General features: G+C 58.6%; 3 protein-coding genes across 6 annotated transcripts in view; 2 read left to right on the forward strand and 1 right to left on the reverse strand.

Moving 5' to 3' along the window:
• Positions 1 to 4,920, reverse strand: part of LOC108508216 (zinc finger protein 212-like) — a 13,505-nt gene extending 8,585 nt beyond the window's left edge. Inside the window, exons 1-3 of one of the 3 annotated variants that reach the window (XM_017836838.1) lie at positions 4,477 to 4,920; positions 3,898 to 4,027; positions 3,431 to 3,538 (exon numbers count right to left, since the gene is read on the reverse strand). In XM_017836838.1, the coding sequence (XP_017692327.1) occupies positions 3,431 to 3,538; positions 3,898 to 4,027; positions 4,477 to 4,794 (556 nt within the window). In that variant the 5' untranslated portion in view covers positions 4,795 to 4,920. The remainder of the gene's footprint in view (positions 1 to 3,430; positions 3,539 to 3,897; positions 4,028 to 4,476) is intronic. The other 2 variants (XM_017836837.1, XM_017836839.1) reach the window with 2 other exon arrangements.
• A 975-nt stretch (positions 4,921 to 5,895) lies between these two features.
• LOC108508211 overlaps positions 5,896 to 11,950 on the forward strand; it is a 10,203-nt gene continuing 4,148 nt past the window's right edge. Inside the window, exons 1-4 of the mRNA XM_017836830.1 lie at positions 5,896 to 5,990; positions 6,742 to 7,136; positions 8,683 to 8,879; positions 9,511 to 11,001. Of these exons, the coding sequence (XP_017692319.1) occupies positions 5,931 to 5,990; positions 6,742 to 7,136; positions 8,683 to 8,879; positions 9,511 to 11,001 (2,143 nt within the window). The 5' untranslated portion in view covers positions 5,896 to 5,930. The remainder of the gene's footprint in view (positions 5,991 to 6,741; positions 7,137 to 8,682; positions 8,880 to 9,510; positions 11,002 to 11,950) is intronic.
• LOC108508215 (zinc finger protein 777-like) lies at positions 6,936 to 11,606 on the forward strand. 2 transcript variants are annotated; one of them, XM_017836835.1, is made up of 5 exons: positions 6,936 to 7,020; positions 8,050 to 8,163; positions 8,604 to 8,879; positions 8,976 to 9,107; positions 9,511 to 11,606. In XM_017836835.1, exons 2-5 carry the CDS (start codon positions 8,112 to 8,114, stop codon positions 11,040 to 11,042), a joined length of 1,992 nt encoding a protein of 663 aa, XP_017692324.1. In that variant the 5' UTR covers positions 6,936 to 7,020; positions 8,050 to 8,111; the 3' UTR covers positions 11,043 to 11,606. The 2 variants fall into 2 exon arrangements, with proteins under 2 accessions (XP_017692324.1, XP_017692325.1); XM_017836836.1 differs by lacking the exon at positions 6,936 to 7,020 and adding an exon at positions 7,126 to 7,198.

Below are 11,950 nucleotides of genomic sequence, written 5' to 3' on the forward strand. Positions count from 1 at the left end.
CAGGGCCTTCCCACCCTCCCAGCCAAGAATTCCTTCCCAATATCCCATCTAACCCTGCCCTCTGGCAGCACAAAGCCTTTGCCTCTACGTTACCCTGCAATTTAGGGACTAAGAACATAACAAAAATTCAGCCATAAAATGAACCAAGTTCTAACCGGAACAAAAACCACGGAGTGTAATTTCCCTTTTTCCTGTACTAAAGCAGCAAATCAGCCAAAATTTTAGGGATAGTTCAAACTCATTTGTTCCTGAGTAAGACCTGACAAAGGGGATTGTGACTGGAAGTTGGTTTCCATATCCAACAAGTAAATCCACAAGGAGATGAAATGCAGAAAGAACCCAACAGCTCCATTGTGAGATGCTGCCGTGACACCATCGGGTCAGAAGGTTGGACCTCTCTGTGAAATTTTGGTGCAAGATGAACTGTTAATTCCTGACTTAACTCGGGGAGGAAAAACTCCACTCAAATCATCTGCCTGTCTGCAGAACCCAGGGATTCCTGGATAACAACACGCTGAAAATGCTCTTCCCAATTGAGTATTTTGCCTGACAACCCAAATTTTACACTGGAACCAGCAAGGATAAGCTTTTCACTGGGAAGCAGAGCTCACGAGGTCATTATTATTTAGGTGTTTTCATGTGTTAATTCTGTTTATTTTCAAACAAAACAGAAATTAAACTTTTTTTTCTTGTGATGGACTTAACCCATCACAACTAAAACACTGACAACGTTTTGCTGGCAGCAGGATCAACGTGATCTGGGCGAGAATTGTATTGTGAGCTTATTTACACCCTATTTTTAGACATTCTCACCCTTCAGGCCTGTTTGCATCTCAGATAAAGACCCAGAAAACAATTCTCCCGCTCACAATATTAAAAAAAAAATTAAAAACAATTAAACCCCACTGTTTTTTTTCTGATTTGAGGACAATTTTTGCCTCTCCATCCATAAGTTATGATACTGCAGACCAGCAGCAGGTAAAATGATTTGAAAAGTAAAAATAGATCAAAAAAAAAAAGCAGCATTTAGAACTTGACAAGTCGAATATTATTTTTATTAAACATCAAGTCCTTACCGCTGCAAATTTAATCAGCACTTTACAAACAGATAGAAAAGAGTTCCCTGCCCTGAAGGCTCACAGGCTGAGTTTAAGAAAATATATAAAATATATAAAATATCGGAACAGTTTAACCAGAACCCACAGAAAACCACTGGGGATCTGATTAGTTTATCCACTTACTGGACAGACCCAAACTGCCTGTCAGGACATGGCAGCAACTGGCCACCCAACCCTGAGATTTGGTATAAATACATGTGTTTGTCTCTGAAATTCAGGAGAGATGGGCTGGAATAGGGAAATGGTGACTCACTGTGCGTCATCTGGGGTATCAAAGGCAGCTTCAAGTGACAAAAGGTGACACTCTCTGTCCTCACAGGTTTGATTTGGGGAAAATAATGGTCAAGTGCAGCAAGAGGGGCTCACCCCACACAGACCTTCTCCAGAGCCATGGGATCCAAGACCTCGGCAGCACTGGGATCGCTGTCCCCGAGGGGATGAGCCAGCCAGCTGCACACTCCCCTTGGAAGACACTTTGGGAGCAGCAAGGGGCAGGACCCAATTAGGGAAGGGACTAAAGCCCAATTAGCGATGAGGAAAACAAGCAGTGGGTTTAGAACAGGTCGAGCAGCAACGTCATCCCCGTGTTTGGGATGTCTCAAACCCTGGGAATTCTAATGGTTTGGGATCTGGTGAAAGCTGATGCCCAGGAACAAAACCCACCCGTATCCCAAGCTCCCAGAAGCGGGAGATGAAGGCAGTCGTGAAGTACAAACCCAAGTGTGAATGGAGAGGCAATTCTCCCCACCCAAGTGGCTGGGAAACCAAACAAGAGGTTTCCTGGCTCGGTTGCACTGGGAACACCACAGAGGTGGCGATGCCACCACAGGGGTGCTCAGAGGTGACAAGACCAGAGCAAATTCCCCTCAGTTACTGCAGTGCAAATCCAGAGGCTCCAGCGGAGCGTGTCCTGGTCCACATCAGAACAACCCCAAGCAGAACGTGGCCTTGTCACCCTCATTCACAGCAAAGTGAATCCGATTTCAAGCATAAAACCACCCAAAGGTCAAGGATGAAAACTGCAAACAGAGAGCCATGTGTGAGGGCAAAATCATCAAACAGAGCCAATAAGGTTGGCAAAGACCTCTTGGACCATGGAGTCCAACCATTCCCCAGCACTGCCGAGGCCACCACTAACCCATGTCCCCAAGTGCCACACCAACATGGCTTTGAAATCCCTCCAGGGATTGGGACTCCACCCCTGACCTGAGCACCTCTGCCAGGGCAGAGCCCTTTTCAGGGAGAAATTGTCCCAATTTCCAACCCAAACCTCCTCTGGCACAACTCGAGGCTGTTTCATCCAAGCAGGGATCAGCCTCCTGGAGTGTCCCTCCCCACTGTGCAGTGACTGACAGTGGAGAGGTGACAACACGACACAAGGGGCTTCAGAAAAAACATCCAAGATTTAGCCACAGCAAGGAAAACGCCATCAAAACCATTATTATTGGGAATAACAGAGCCAACCCAGCTCACTGGTGACTTCCCTAAGCAGCTCCACTGCTCTGGAGCACAGCTCTCCTGAGGGTGCAGCCACCAAACAGGAGAAATCCCAGGAGAAGAGCAGGTGTGCTCTGGAGGGCACAGGACAGGAGCCAGAGGGAGTGGAGCCTTCTGGGCTCACACACATCCAACAGAAATCCTTCCCTGGGAGGGTGGGGAGGCCCTGGCACAGGTTGCCCAGGGAAGCTGTGGCTGCCCCATCCCTGGAAGTGTCCAAGGCCAGGTCGGAGCAACCTGGGATAGTGGAAGGTGTCCCTACCCAAGGCAGGGGGTGGAACTGGATGATCCTTAAGGTCCCTTCCAGCCCAAACCATTCCATGACTCTGCCACAGCAGTTTGTCCCGCTTGTCTGAAGGCTCATTCCTGGATTCCTTCAGCTCCTGCTGTGCTCCACTCACCAGGCACAGCCCTGTGCTGTGTCCCCCTCTCTGTCTCCCCTTTCCCAGGCTGCATTCCGTCTCTCCCAGTATGGAAGTTCTCCCCTCTCTGCTCTGGACCAGATCCCTGACAGCCACATTCCTTTCCAACCTGGCCTTGGACACTTCCAGGGATCCAGGGGCAGCCCCAGCTTCTCTGGGCAACCTGTGCCAGGGCCTCCCCACCCTCACAGCCAAGAATTCCTTCCTGATCTCTAATCCTAAAAATCAAACCTGTTACATTTTCTCTCAGTTACTTCCCCTGAACCTGCTTCTCCTGGGATCTGAGAAGTTCCCTCCAAGCAAACCAGGACCATCCCTTGTGACAGCCTCTGCCTGGTGACAGCACCACACGACCCTCATACCCCGGGATTGAAGCTTTAACTCGTCTCTTGCCTGTATCTGGATCTTCTGGGATCTCTCTGGAAGCCACCTCGTCCTCACTGCAGGGCACTTCCCCTCCCTGGAGCCGGGACAGGAGGGCAGGTTCAGACATGGCATCGTCTGACAAGGAACAGAGACAGGAATGTTTCTGTGCTGCATCCACAGGGAGGAACACACTCCTGGAACCAGATCCCTTGGCTACAACACCCGGGCTGGCAGCACGAAGAGCCCTTTGTGTGGCTCACCAGGAGACAGTGGCTTCCATGCCGGCAGCCAGCCCTACTCCAACCGGGAAGGACCCCGTGGGCCGAGGGAAGGGGCCTGTGCTGGCACCGGGCACGCAGGTGACCGATGGGACAGGGTGGGACACACACCGGCCTCTCCGTGTTCCCACAGATCTGCTTCCCAGGTGTGGGAAAGCCTCCCCAAACCCAGCCAGTCTGGAAGTGCCGATAACTGACGGGAGCAGCGACACTCACCCGGCAGGACCAGGGTTTGGCTCTTCCCTGCCAGCACCTTCCTGCACAGCTCCCTCTGCCACTCCTCCAGGTTCTCCCACTCCTGAGCTGAAAAGCCGGTGGTGTCATTTTCCAACACCAGGGTCGGGGCCTGCAATCCCAAAAGCCACACGCTCAGCACTGCGCCTGGAACACCGAGAATCCTCCTTCCTATTCATCCCAGCCACCAGGCATCAGGGAAAGAAAATTCCTGCCTTGGGGAATCCCCCGGCCACAGAGAGTAACGGCTCTTTGCTAATCCTTGGGGGCTCAATTGGGAATTCCACAATATTCTTACTTCCCCCTGTGTGGAGTCTGGTCCTACTGGGAATCTCAGAGTTGGGAAGAACCTCCCGTTTTTGGTGGAAACATGTCAACCCGCCCTTTTGTAGGGAAAACCAGCCCAATGCAACAATACACAGGAGCGATTGCTCCCTGCTTGGAGCCTCTGCATCCCGGCAGGATCCGTGGAATGACTTCCACGGGGGAAGGCTGCCGGGCAGACCCGAGGAGCAGAGCAGGGCGTGTGTCCCCCAGACCCCTTAGAGACCCTTCTGTTACCTTGGGGACCTCCCCGCCCGGGGGCAGCCGCAGCACCCAGAAGTTCCTGTTCTTCAGCAGGTTCTCCATGTTCTCCAGGCGCCGCTGGAGCTGCCCGTACTCCCGGACGAGGTTGCCCAGCGCCGTCCACTTGCTCTCCAGCTGGTTCCCCAGCTCTCCCATCACTTTCTCGTGTTCCAGGTCCTTCTTCTCGGCGTTCCCGGCGCGGTGCTCCAGGCTGAGCAGGCGGGACGCGTGTGCGGCCACGCTCCGCTCCAGCGCCTGCACGGCCCCCACCACGGTCCACAGCGAGATGCTGCCGCCGTCCAACAGCTCCATCCCCGCCCCGGCACGGACGGAGCCCCGGGAGAGGCTGCGGCACCGGAGCTGGGGGAAGGAGGGAGCGGCTCGGCCGCCGCACAACGGGGCCGCTCCGGTGCGACCCGGCCCGGCCCTCCCGCACCGGACCCGGGGCCCGCCCTTCCCCGCCGGTGCCCCGCCGTCCCGCACCGCCGTCCCGCACCGCCGTCTTCTCTTGCCGCCAACAAGCGCCGCTTCCGCTTCCTCCTCCTCTTCCTCCCCCGCATCCTCCTCCTCTTCCTCCACCGCCACAGCGGCCCCCGCCGGCCGGAGCCCCGCGGTGATCGACAGCTGTCAGTCACCGAGACGGGGCTGAGCGCGGGGGCAGCAACCCCGCCGGGGGTTCCGCTGCAGCGGCGCTTCCCCAGGGGATCCCAGGAGGGGTCTGACCAGGAGGGACCACAGTGGGGCATCTGGTGCCACCTCCCTGCCCCAGCAAGGGCCATCCCAGAGCACATGGCACAGGATCGTGTCCTGATGGTTCTGGAATATCCCCAGGGAGGAGACTCCACCCCCTGCCTGGACAATCTGTTCAGTGCTCGGTCACCGCACAGGAACAAGTTCTTCCTCGTGTCCAGGTGGAACTTCCCGGGCATCAGTTCCTGCCCGTTCCTGCTGTGCCATTGCTGGGCCCCCCCCGAGCAGAGCCTGGTCCATCCTGTGCCCCCTCCCTGCAGCCCCTGACAGACACTGGGGAGGTCCCCTCTCAGTGTCCCCTCTGGAGGCTGAACAGCCCCAGCTCCCTCAGCCTGTCCCGGTCACAGAGATGCTCCATCCCTTCAGCACCTCCACAGGAGAATTATTTTCCAGGAGCTCCATGTCCCTCTTGTCCCGAGGAGCCCAGACCCATGCCACTGATCCCAACCCTTTGGAATCTGCCACTCAGCCAGTTCCCGATCCGCCCCACTGCCCATTCAAGCAAGGAGCATCCCTCGAGCTGGATGTTGTGCGGGTCCCCCGGGAGCCACTTGGCCACTTCGGAGGGACCCCGGGACCCCGCCCCGGACCCTCCCGGGCTCCGCCTCCGGGGAGTGTCCCGAGCCGGGCCCTCCCGCAGAGAGCAGCGCGGGGCCATGGCGGAGCTCCGGGAGCGCCTCGAGGCGCTCGAGCGAAGGATGGAGCGGGCGGAGGCGGCGCTGCGGAATCGAATCCCCCCGGCCCTGCGGCTCCGCACGGTGAGAACCGGGATGGAGGGGCCGGGGGCACCCCGAGAGGGGCCGGGGGGACGCGACTGTGGGGCTGGGGGCGCTTAGGGGGGTGGTGCGGGGCGAGGAGGGTTGGGAATGGGTCGGAGGGGTCACTTATGGGACCATTGTGGGGGCTGGAGGTGAGCTGGGGGGAACTTTGAGAGGTGATGGAGGTCGAGGAGTGCTGGAATTGGGTCGGGAGGGCACTTAGGGGGCTGATGTGGGGCTGGGGGGGGCTGGGGGTGAGCTGGGGGGCGCTTAGGGGATGGTGGGGGACGAGGAGGACTGGGATTGCGCCGGGGGGGTCACTTATGGGGTTATTGTGGGGCTGAAGGGTTGCTTGGGTGGTGGGAGTGGGCCGGGGGGCACTTAGGGGATGGTGGGAAGTTGAAGGGGAGCCTCGGGGAGGAGGCCGTGGGGCTGTTTAGGGTTTGGGAGCGGCTTGGGAGGCTCCTTAGGGGACTGAGGTGGCTCTTAGGAGACTGAGGGTGAATCTGGGGGGCTGCCTACGGGGCTGGGGGCTGGTTGGGCGTCTCCTGAGGGGGCTGCGGTGGGTTTCAGGAGACCGGGGGTGAATCCCGTGGGCTGCTGGGAGGTGGGATCTTTATGGGGATGGGAATAAGCACGGGGCATTCCTTAGGGGGTCTTTTGAGGGGCTGCTTTTGGGGCTGTTGAAGGTCTGAGGGGGGTGTCCGGGGGTCTGGGAGCTGCCCTCTCCCACATGCCAGCCCTGCCGCAGGTGCCGGTGCGGTTCGAGGAGGTGGCGCTGCAGTTCAGCCCGCGGGAGTGGGACACCCTGGACGAGGGACAGCGGGAGCTCTACCGGAGCGTCATGGAAGGCAACTACGAGATGCTGGTGTCCCTGTGTAGGCTGTGCTTGCCCCGGGGAGCTCTCTCGGGGTCGCTTTTCTGCCTCTTTGCCTTTCACTGGGATCTCTCCAGCTCTCAAATGATCCTCTCCATTCCCTGTCCCCTCCGGCAGCGGTTGGAGCTTGGCAGGGATGCGCAGGAAGGGTTAGTAAGTGCTCGGTGCCTTTTCCTCGTGGAGAACAGGGCCGCTGAACCCCCTGGGTTGAAATTCCCTCTTTTCAGCCCAGGAATTCACTCTTCTGTGTTCATCCAGATCCTTGTGTGGTAGTGAGACAGGCTGTGGAGCTGCAGGAGGCGTAGACTCACAGAATCATGGAATTGCTGAGGTTGGAAAAGGCCTCTGAGATCATTAAGTCCAGCCGTTCCCTCAGAACTGCCAAGGCCACCACTGACCCAAGTCCCCAAGTGCCACATCCACGTGGCTTTTAAATCCCTTCAGGGATGGGGAGGGCAGGCTGTACCTGGGCTGGACAGCCCTTCCCAGGAAGGAATTTTCCCAATATCCAACTTGAACTTCCCACTGAGGTTGTTTCCTCTCATCCTGCTCATCCTGTCCCTTGTTCCCTGGGAGCAGAACCCGACCCCCCCCCCGGCTCCCCCCTTCTGTCAGGGGGTTGCAGAGCCAGAAGGTCCCCCCTGAGCCTCCTTTTCTCCAGGCTGAGCCCCCCCAGCTCCCTCAGCTGCTCCTGCTGCTCCAGCCCCTTCCCAGCTCCCTTCTCTTCCCTGCACACGCTCCAGCCCCTCCATGTCCTGTACTGGAGTCCCCAGAACTGCCCCCAGGATTGGAGGTGGTGCCTCAGCAGTGCCAGCACAGGGATGGGAACTGCTTGGTGCTCCTGATCAAACGTCCAGTCAGGAGCCTCAACAATTCCCTTCCCGTTTTTTGGGGTATTTTCCTATCTGTGAGGTAAATTTCTGGGATAATGAGGGATTCTGATGCAGGGATGGATCAAGGACGGATTTTCTTGCAGTTGTTCCTGAGGGGCTGTCCCAGGCTGCTTTCCATATTCCTCTGTGAGCTCTGCCTGCTGTTTCCTGTCTGTGTCCGTAACTCCTGTCACTGTCCCACTTGGAGAAGTTTCCTGGGCTGGGTCTGGCTCTGTGTTGCCCAGCTGTGGGTGCACCCACAGAGTCCCTGTCCCATCGTGTCCCTGATGTCTGTCCTGCTCTTGCCCAGACTGTGCCCTGTCCAAGCCTCATCTGCTAGTCTGGCTGGAAAGAGGAGAAGAGCCGAGCACGATGATGGAATCAGAGCCAGAGGCAGCGGATGTGTCCCCAGAGCCGGCTGTAGGTGTGTGACACTGGGGTTTTTCCATGCCAGGAGCTCCTGGCTGCTCACCAGGACCATGGTTGTCCCTGCCCTCAGCCCCAGGGACTCAGAATCCCAGAATCCCAGACTGGTTTGGGTTGGAAGAGACCTTAAAGCTCATCTTGTTCCAACCCCATGCCATGGGCTGGGACACTTTCCATAGACCAGGTTGCTCCAAGCCCCGTCCAACCTGGCCTTGGACACTCCCAGGGATGGGGAGGTGTCCTGTGATGGCTGTGACAGCCTGTGCTGGGAGAGGTCACGGGGAACACACGCTGGGACACATGGATAGCTTGGAACCCCCCTGCCCCAGCAGCAGCTGCGTGTGAGGGATCTGACGGCCTGTGGGATGGGATCCTGTGCTGGCTCATCAGAGCTCCCCACTGACTCCTGGGGAATCCAAGTGTCCTTGTCCTCCACAGAGCTGGGCCGCCCGAGCTGCTCCAGAGGTGATGGGATGCTGGGGGCAAAGACAACAGAGCCTGGTGAGGGGAGCTGCAGGGAGCCAGAGGAGAGCGGGAACCTGGTGGAGGAAAGCGGGAACTTGGTAGAGGAAAGTGGAAACCTGGCAAAGGAAGGTGGGAAGCCATCAGAGGAAAGTGGGAAGCCATCAGAGGAAAGCGGGAAGCCATCAGAGGAAAGCGGGAAGCCGGCAGAGGAAAGTGGGAGCCCAGCAGTCCCGGAGAACTGCAGCACACGTGAGTGCCTGGCAAACCCCACTGCTGCTGCGAGGGGTCCTGGACCCCTGCCCAGCTGTTTCTTACCCACCTTCATTGCTCCTCCTGCCCTCACAGCCCCCATCCCTCTGGAAGCTGCTGTCCCAGGGGATCTCAGCCAGCCATCCCCGGCCCCTTCCCATCTGCTCTCTGCCTGCTGTTGGGAAGCAGCGGATCAGAACCAGTCTCCATCACCTCCCACTGCAGCAGGTACTGGGGCAGAACCTTTATCCCTCCTTGGGACTTTCTTCAGGCCTGGGGCTTCCAGGAAAGGGCTCTGGCAGCAAATCCTGTTGCCAGCCTTGAAACCCTTTAGGATGGGGCACAGCCTGCCTGGACAAGCCCTTTTGTGGCTTCAGACTTCCTTGTCCTACCTGGGTGGTGTTTGCCACCTCAAACTACCCCTGGGTTATCTGCAGAGGTGAGCTATGGCTGTTCCTGGCTTTTGCACAGTGCAGGGATTGGGCTGGAAGAGGAGAGCAGGGCTGGGATTTGTGCTGGCCGCTGGCTGGGAATGGGTTGGGAAGTGAGGGAGGGTGGGAGCAAAGCTTTTTGCTGTTCATGCCTCAAAACCATGTGGAAAAGTGATGTTTGGGCTGTGACAAATTCCCAGCAGACACCGAGGTGGGGATCCCAATGGAGGTGCCACAGGAGGAGGTCACTGCGGAGAAGCCGATAGTGCCTGGAACATCCTCAGAGGGTCCGGAAGAGGAGAAGGGTCTGGAACAGGAAGATGTGAAAGATTCAGGGAATGTTGGCCAAGGTCCAGCGGCTGACGTTCCCAAAGGACCAGGAAAGGTAGATTCTGGCCCAGAAAAGCCGGAGAAGGGCTCCTGTGTGGGCCGGCCGGCGGGCTGCCAGCGAAATGCCACCCGGGAATTCTACTCCTGCCCCATCTGCAGCAAACGCTTCCTGCTGAAGATCAACTTCCTGATCCACCAGTGCAGCCACAGCAGCTCGGTGCCCTACGTCTGTGTGCACTGCGACTGCAAGTTCATGTCCAAGAAGAAAATCAGGCGGCACCTCCGGGCCTGGGCGGCCAGCGGGACGTGCCAGCCCTCGGAGCCGGAGCCACGTCCCAGCCGGACACCGTGTCCGACCTCCCAGCCCCAAACACAGGTGGCCAATGGGACATGCCAGCCCCCGGATGCTCAGGTGTGTCCCAGGCAGGTGCCGTGCCCGACGTCCCAGCCCCAGGCCTTGGTGCCCTACGGGACCAGCCAGCCCTCGGAGCCAGGGGTGTGTCCCAGCCAGGTGCTGTGCCCGACATCCCAGCCCCAAATATGTGTGGCCAGTGGGACCTGCCAGGGCTCAAAGCCAGAGGAGTGTCCCAGCTGGACACCGTGCCCAACGTCCCAGCCCCAAACCTGGGCAGCCAACAGGACCTGCCACCCCTCAACGCCAGAGGCGCATCCCAACCAGGTGCTGTGCCCAACATCCCAGCCCCAAACCTGGGCAGCCAACGGGCTGTGCCAGCCCTCGGAGCCAGAGGTGTGTCCCAATCAGACACCGTGCCCACCATCCCAGCCCCAAGCCTGGGTGGCCAACGGGACCTTCCAGGCCTCAAAGCCGGAGGCGTGTCCCAGTCACACACCCTGGCCAACATCCAAGCCCCAAACCTGGGCAGCCAGTGGGATCTGCCAACCCCCGAATCAGCCAGAGGTGTGTCCCAGTCAGACACCGTGCCCGGCCTCCCAGCCTCAAGCCCTGAGCAGGGACCGTGGCACGGTGTGGGAGAAGCCCAGCCCTGCCAAGTGCCCGCTGTCCCCTGGGAAAATGCTGTACACGTGCAGCGAGTGCCTGGAGAACTTCTCCAGCCAGAGCTTTCTGACGGTGCACCAGCGCCAGCACTCCGGCCGCCACCTCATCCTGTGCCCCTGCTGCAACTGGAGCTTCACCTGCATCTCCGACTTCGTCCGGCAGCACTGGGCACACGGCGGTGTCCGGCCCCACCAGTGCGGGATCTGCCAGAAGACCTTCAAGAGGCTCTACCACCTCAAGGTGCACCGCAGGACCCACATGCGGCAGAACCGGCCGCTCCCCCGCGCCGACCCGGTGCCCATCCCGGCGGGAACCGTGCCAGGAGACGGGGTGGGAAGCCAGGGTGTGACCTCCAAGGGGTGCTGTGCTGCTGCTGGACCTTGAGGGGTCCTCCCGGGAGTGGGGGGCTGCTCTTGGACCTCAGGGTGTACTCTCAGGGATGGGAAGCTGCTGTGGGACCTTGAGGTGTCCTCTCAGGGATGGGAAGCTGCTGTGGGACCTTGAGGTGTCCTCTCAGGGATGTAATGTTGCTGATGGACTTTGAAGTGTCCTTTCAAGAATGCTGCTGATAGACCTCGAGGTGACCTTCCAGGAATGAGATGCTGCTGATGGACCTTGAAATGACCTCCCAGAGATGGGAAGCTGCTTATGGACTTTGAGGTGTCCTCCTGGGCACAGGAAGCTGCTGCTAGACTTTGAAGTGTCCTCCCAGGGATGGGAAGCTGCTGTTGGAACTTGACGTGTCCTGCGGGGAATGGGATGCCACTGCTGAACCTCAAAGTGACCTCCTGGGACTGGGAGGTCACTGCTGGACCTTGAAGTGACCTTCTGGGGATGGGAAGCTGCTGTGGGCCTTCTACTCTCCTCCCCTCTACCTCTGCAACCTCTCCGACTCTCCTGCCCCCAGGGTGGAGGGAGCCCACCCTACCCACACTTGGGGGGCTCCTTGTTTCCACCCTACCCACACTTGGGGGGCTCCATCATGCTCCTTGCCATGATGGAGCAGGTGGGATGCCAGGAGTGGGTCCCTGTTCTGGAGAATGCCAATAGATGCTGTAGAAACCAGAATGCTGAATGTGGATTCCTTGGGGGGCTCTGGGAGGGTCCTGCTGGGCCTGGTGGTGAGGGGCACCAGGAATGGCAGTGGGGGTGTCCCGGTGGGATGGGATGGGGTGAGGGAAGAGTGAGAATGGAGCACAGGGTGGGGCTGTCATCTGGTGCTGGGGGGCTGCAGCTGCAGTCCCAGTCTGAGATGGGGATGGGATGGGATGGGATGGGATGGGATGGGATGG

Source organism: Lepidothrix coronata, unplaced genomic scaffold (genome assembly GCF_001604755.1).
Source record: "Lepidothrix coronata isolate B3197 unplaced genomic scaffold, Lepidothrix_coronata-1.0 Scaffold285, whole genome shotgun sequence".
In the NCBI taxonomy this organism is placed as follows: Eukaryota; Metazoa; Chordata; class Aves; order Passeriformes; family Pipridae; genus Lepidothrix; species Lepidothrix coronata.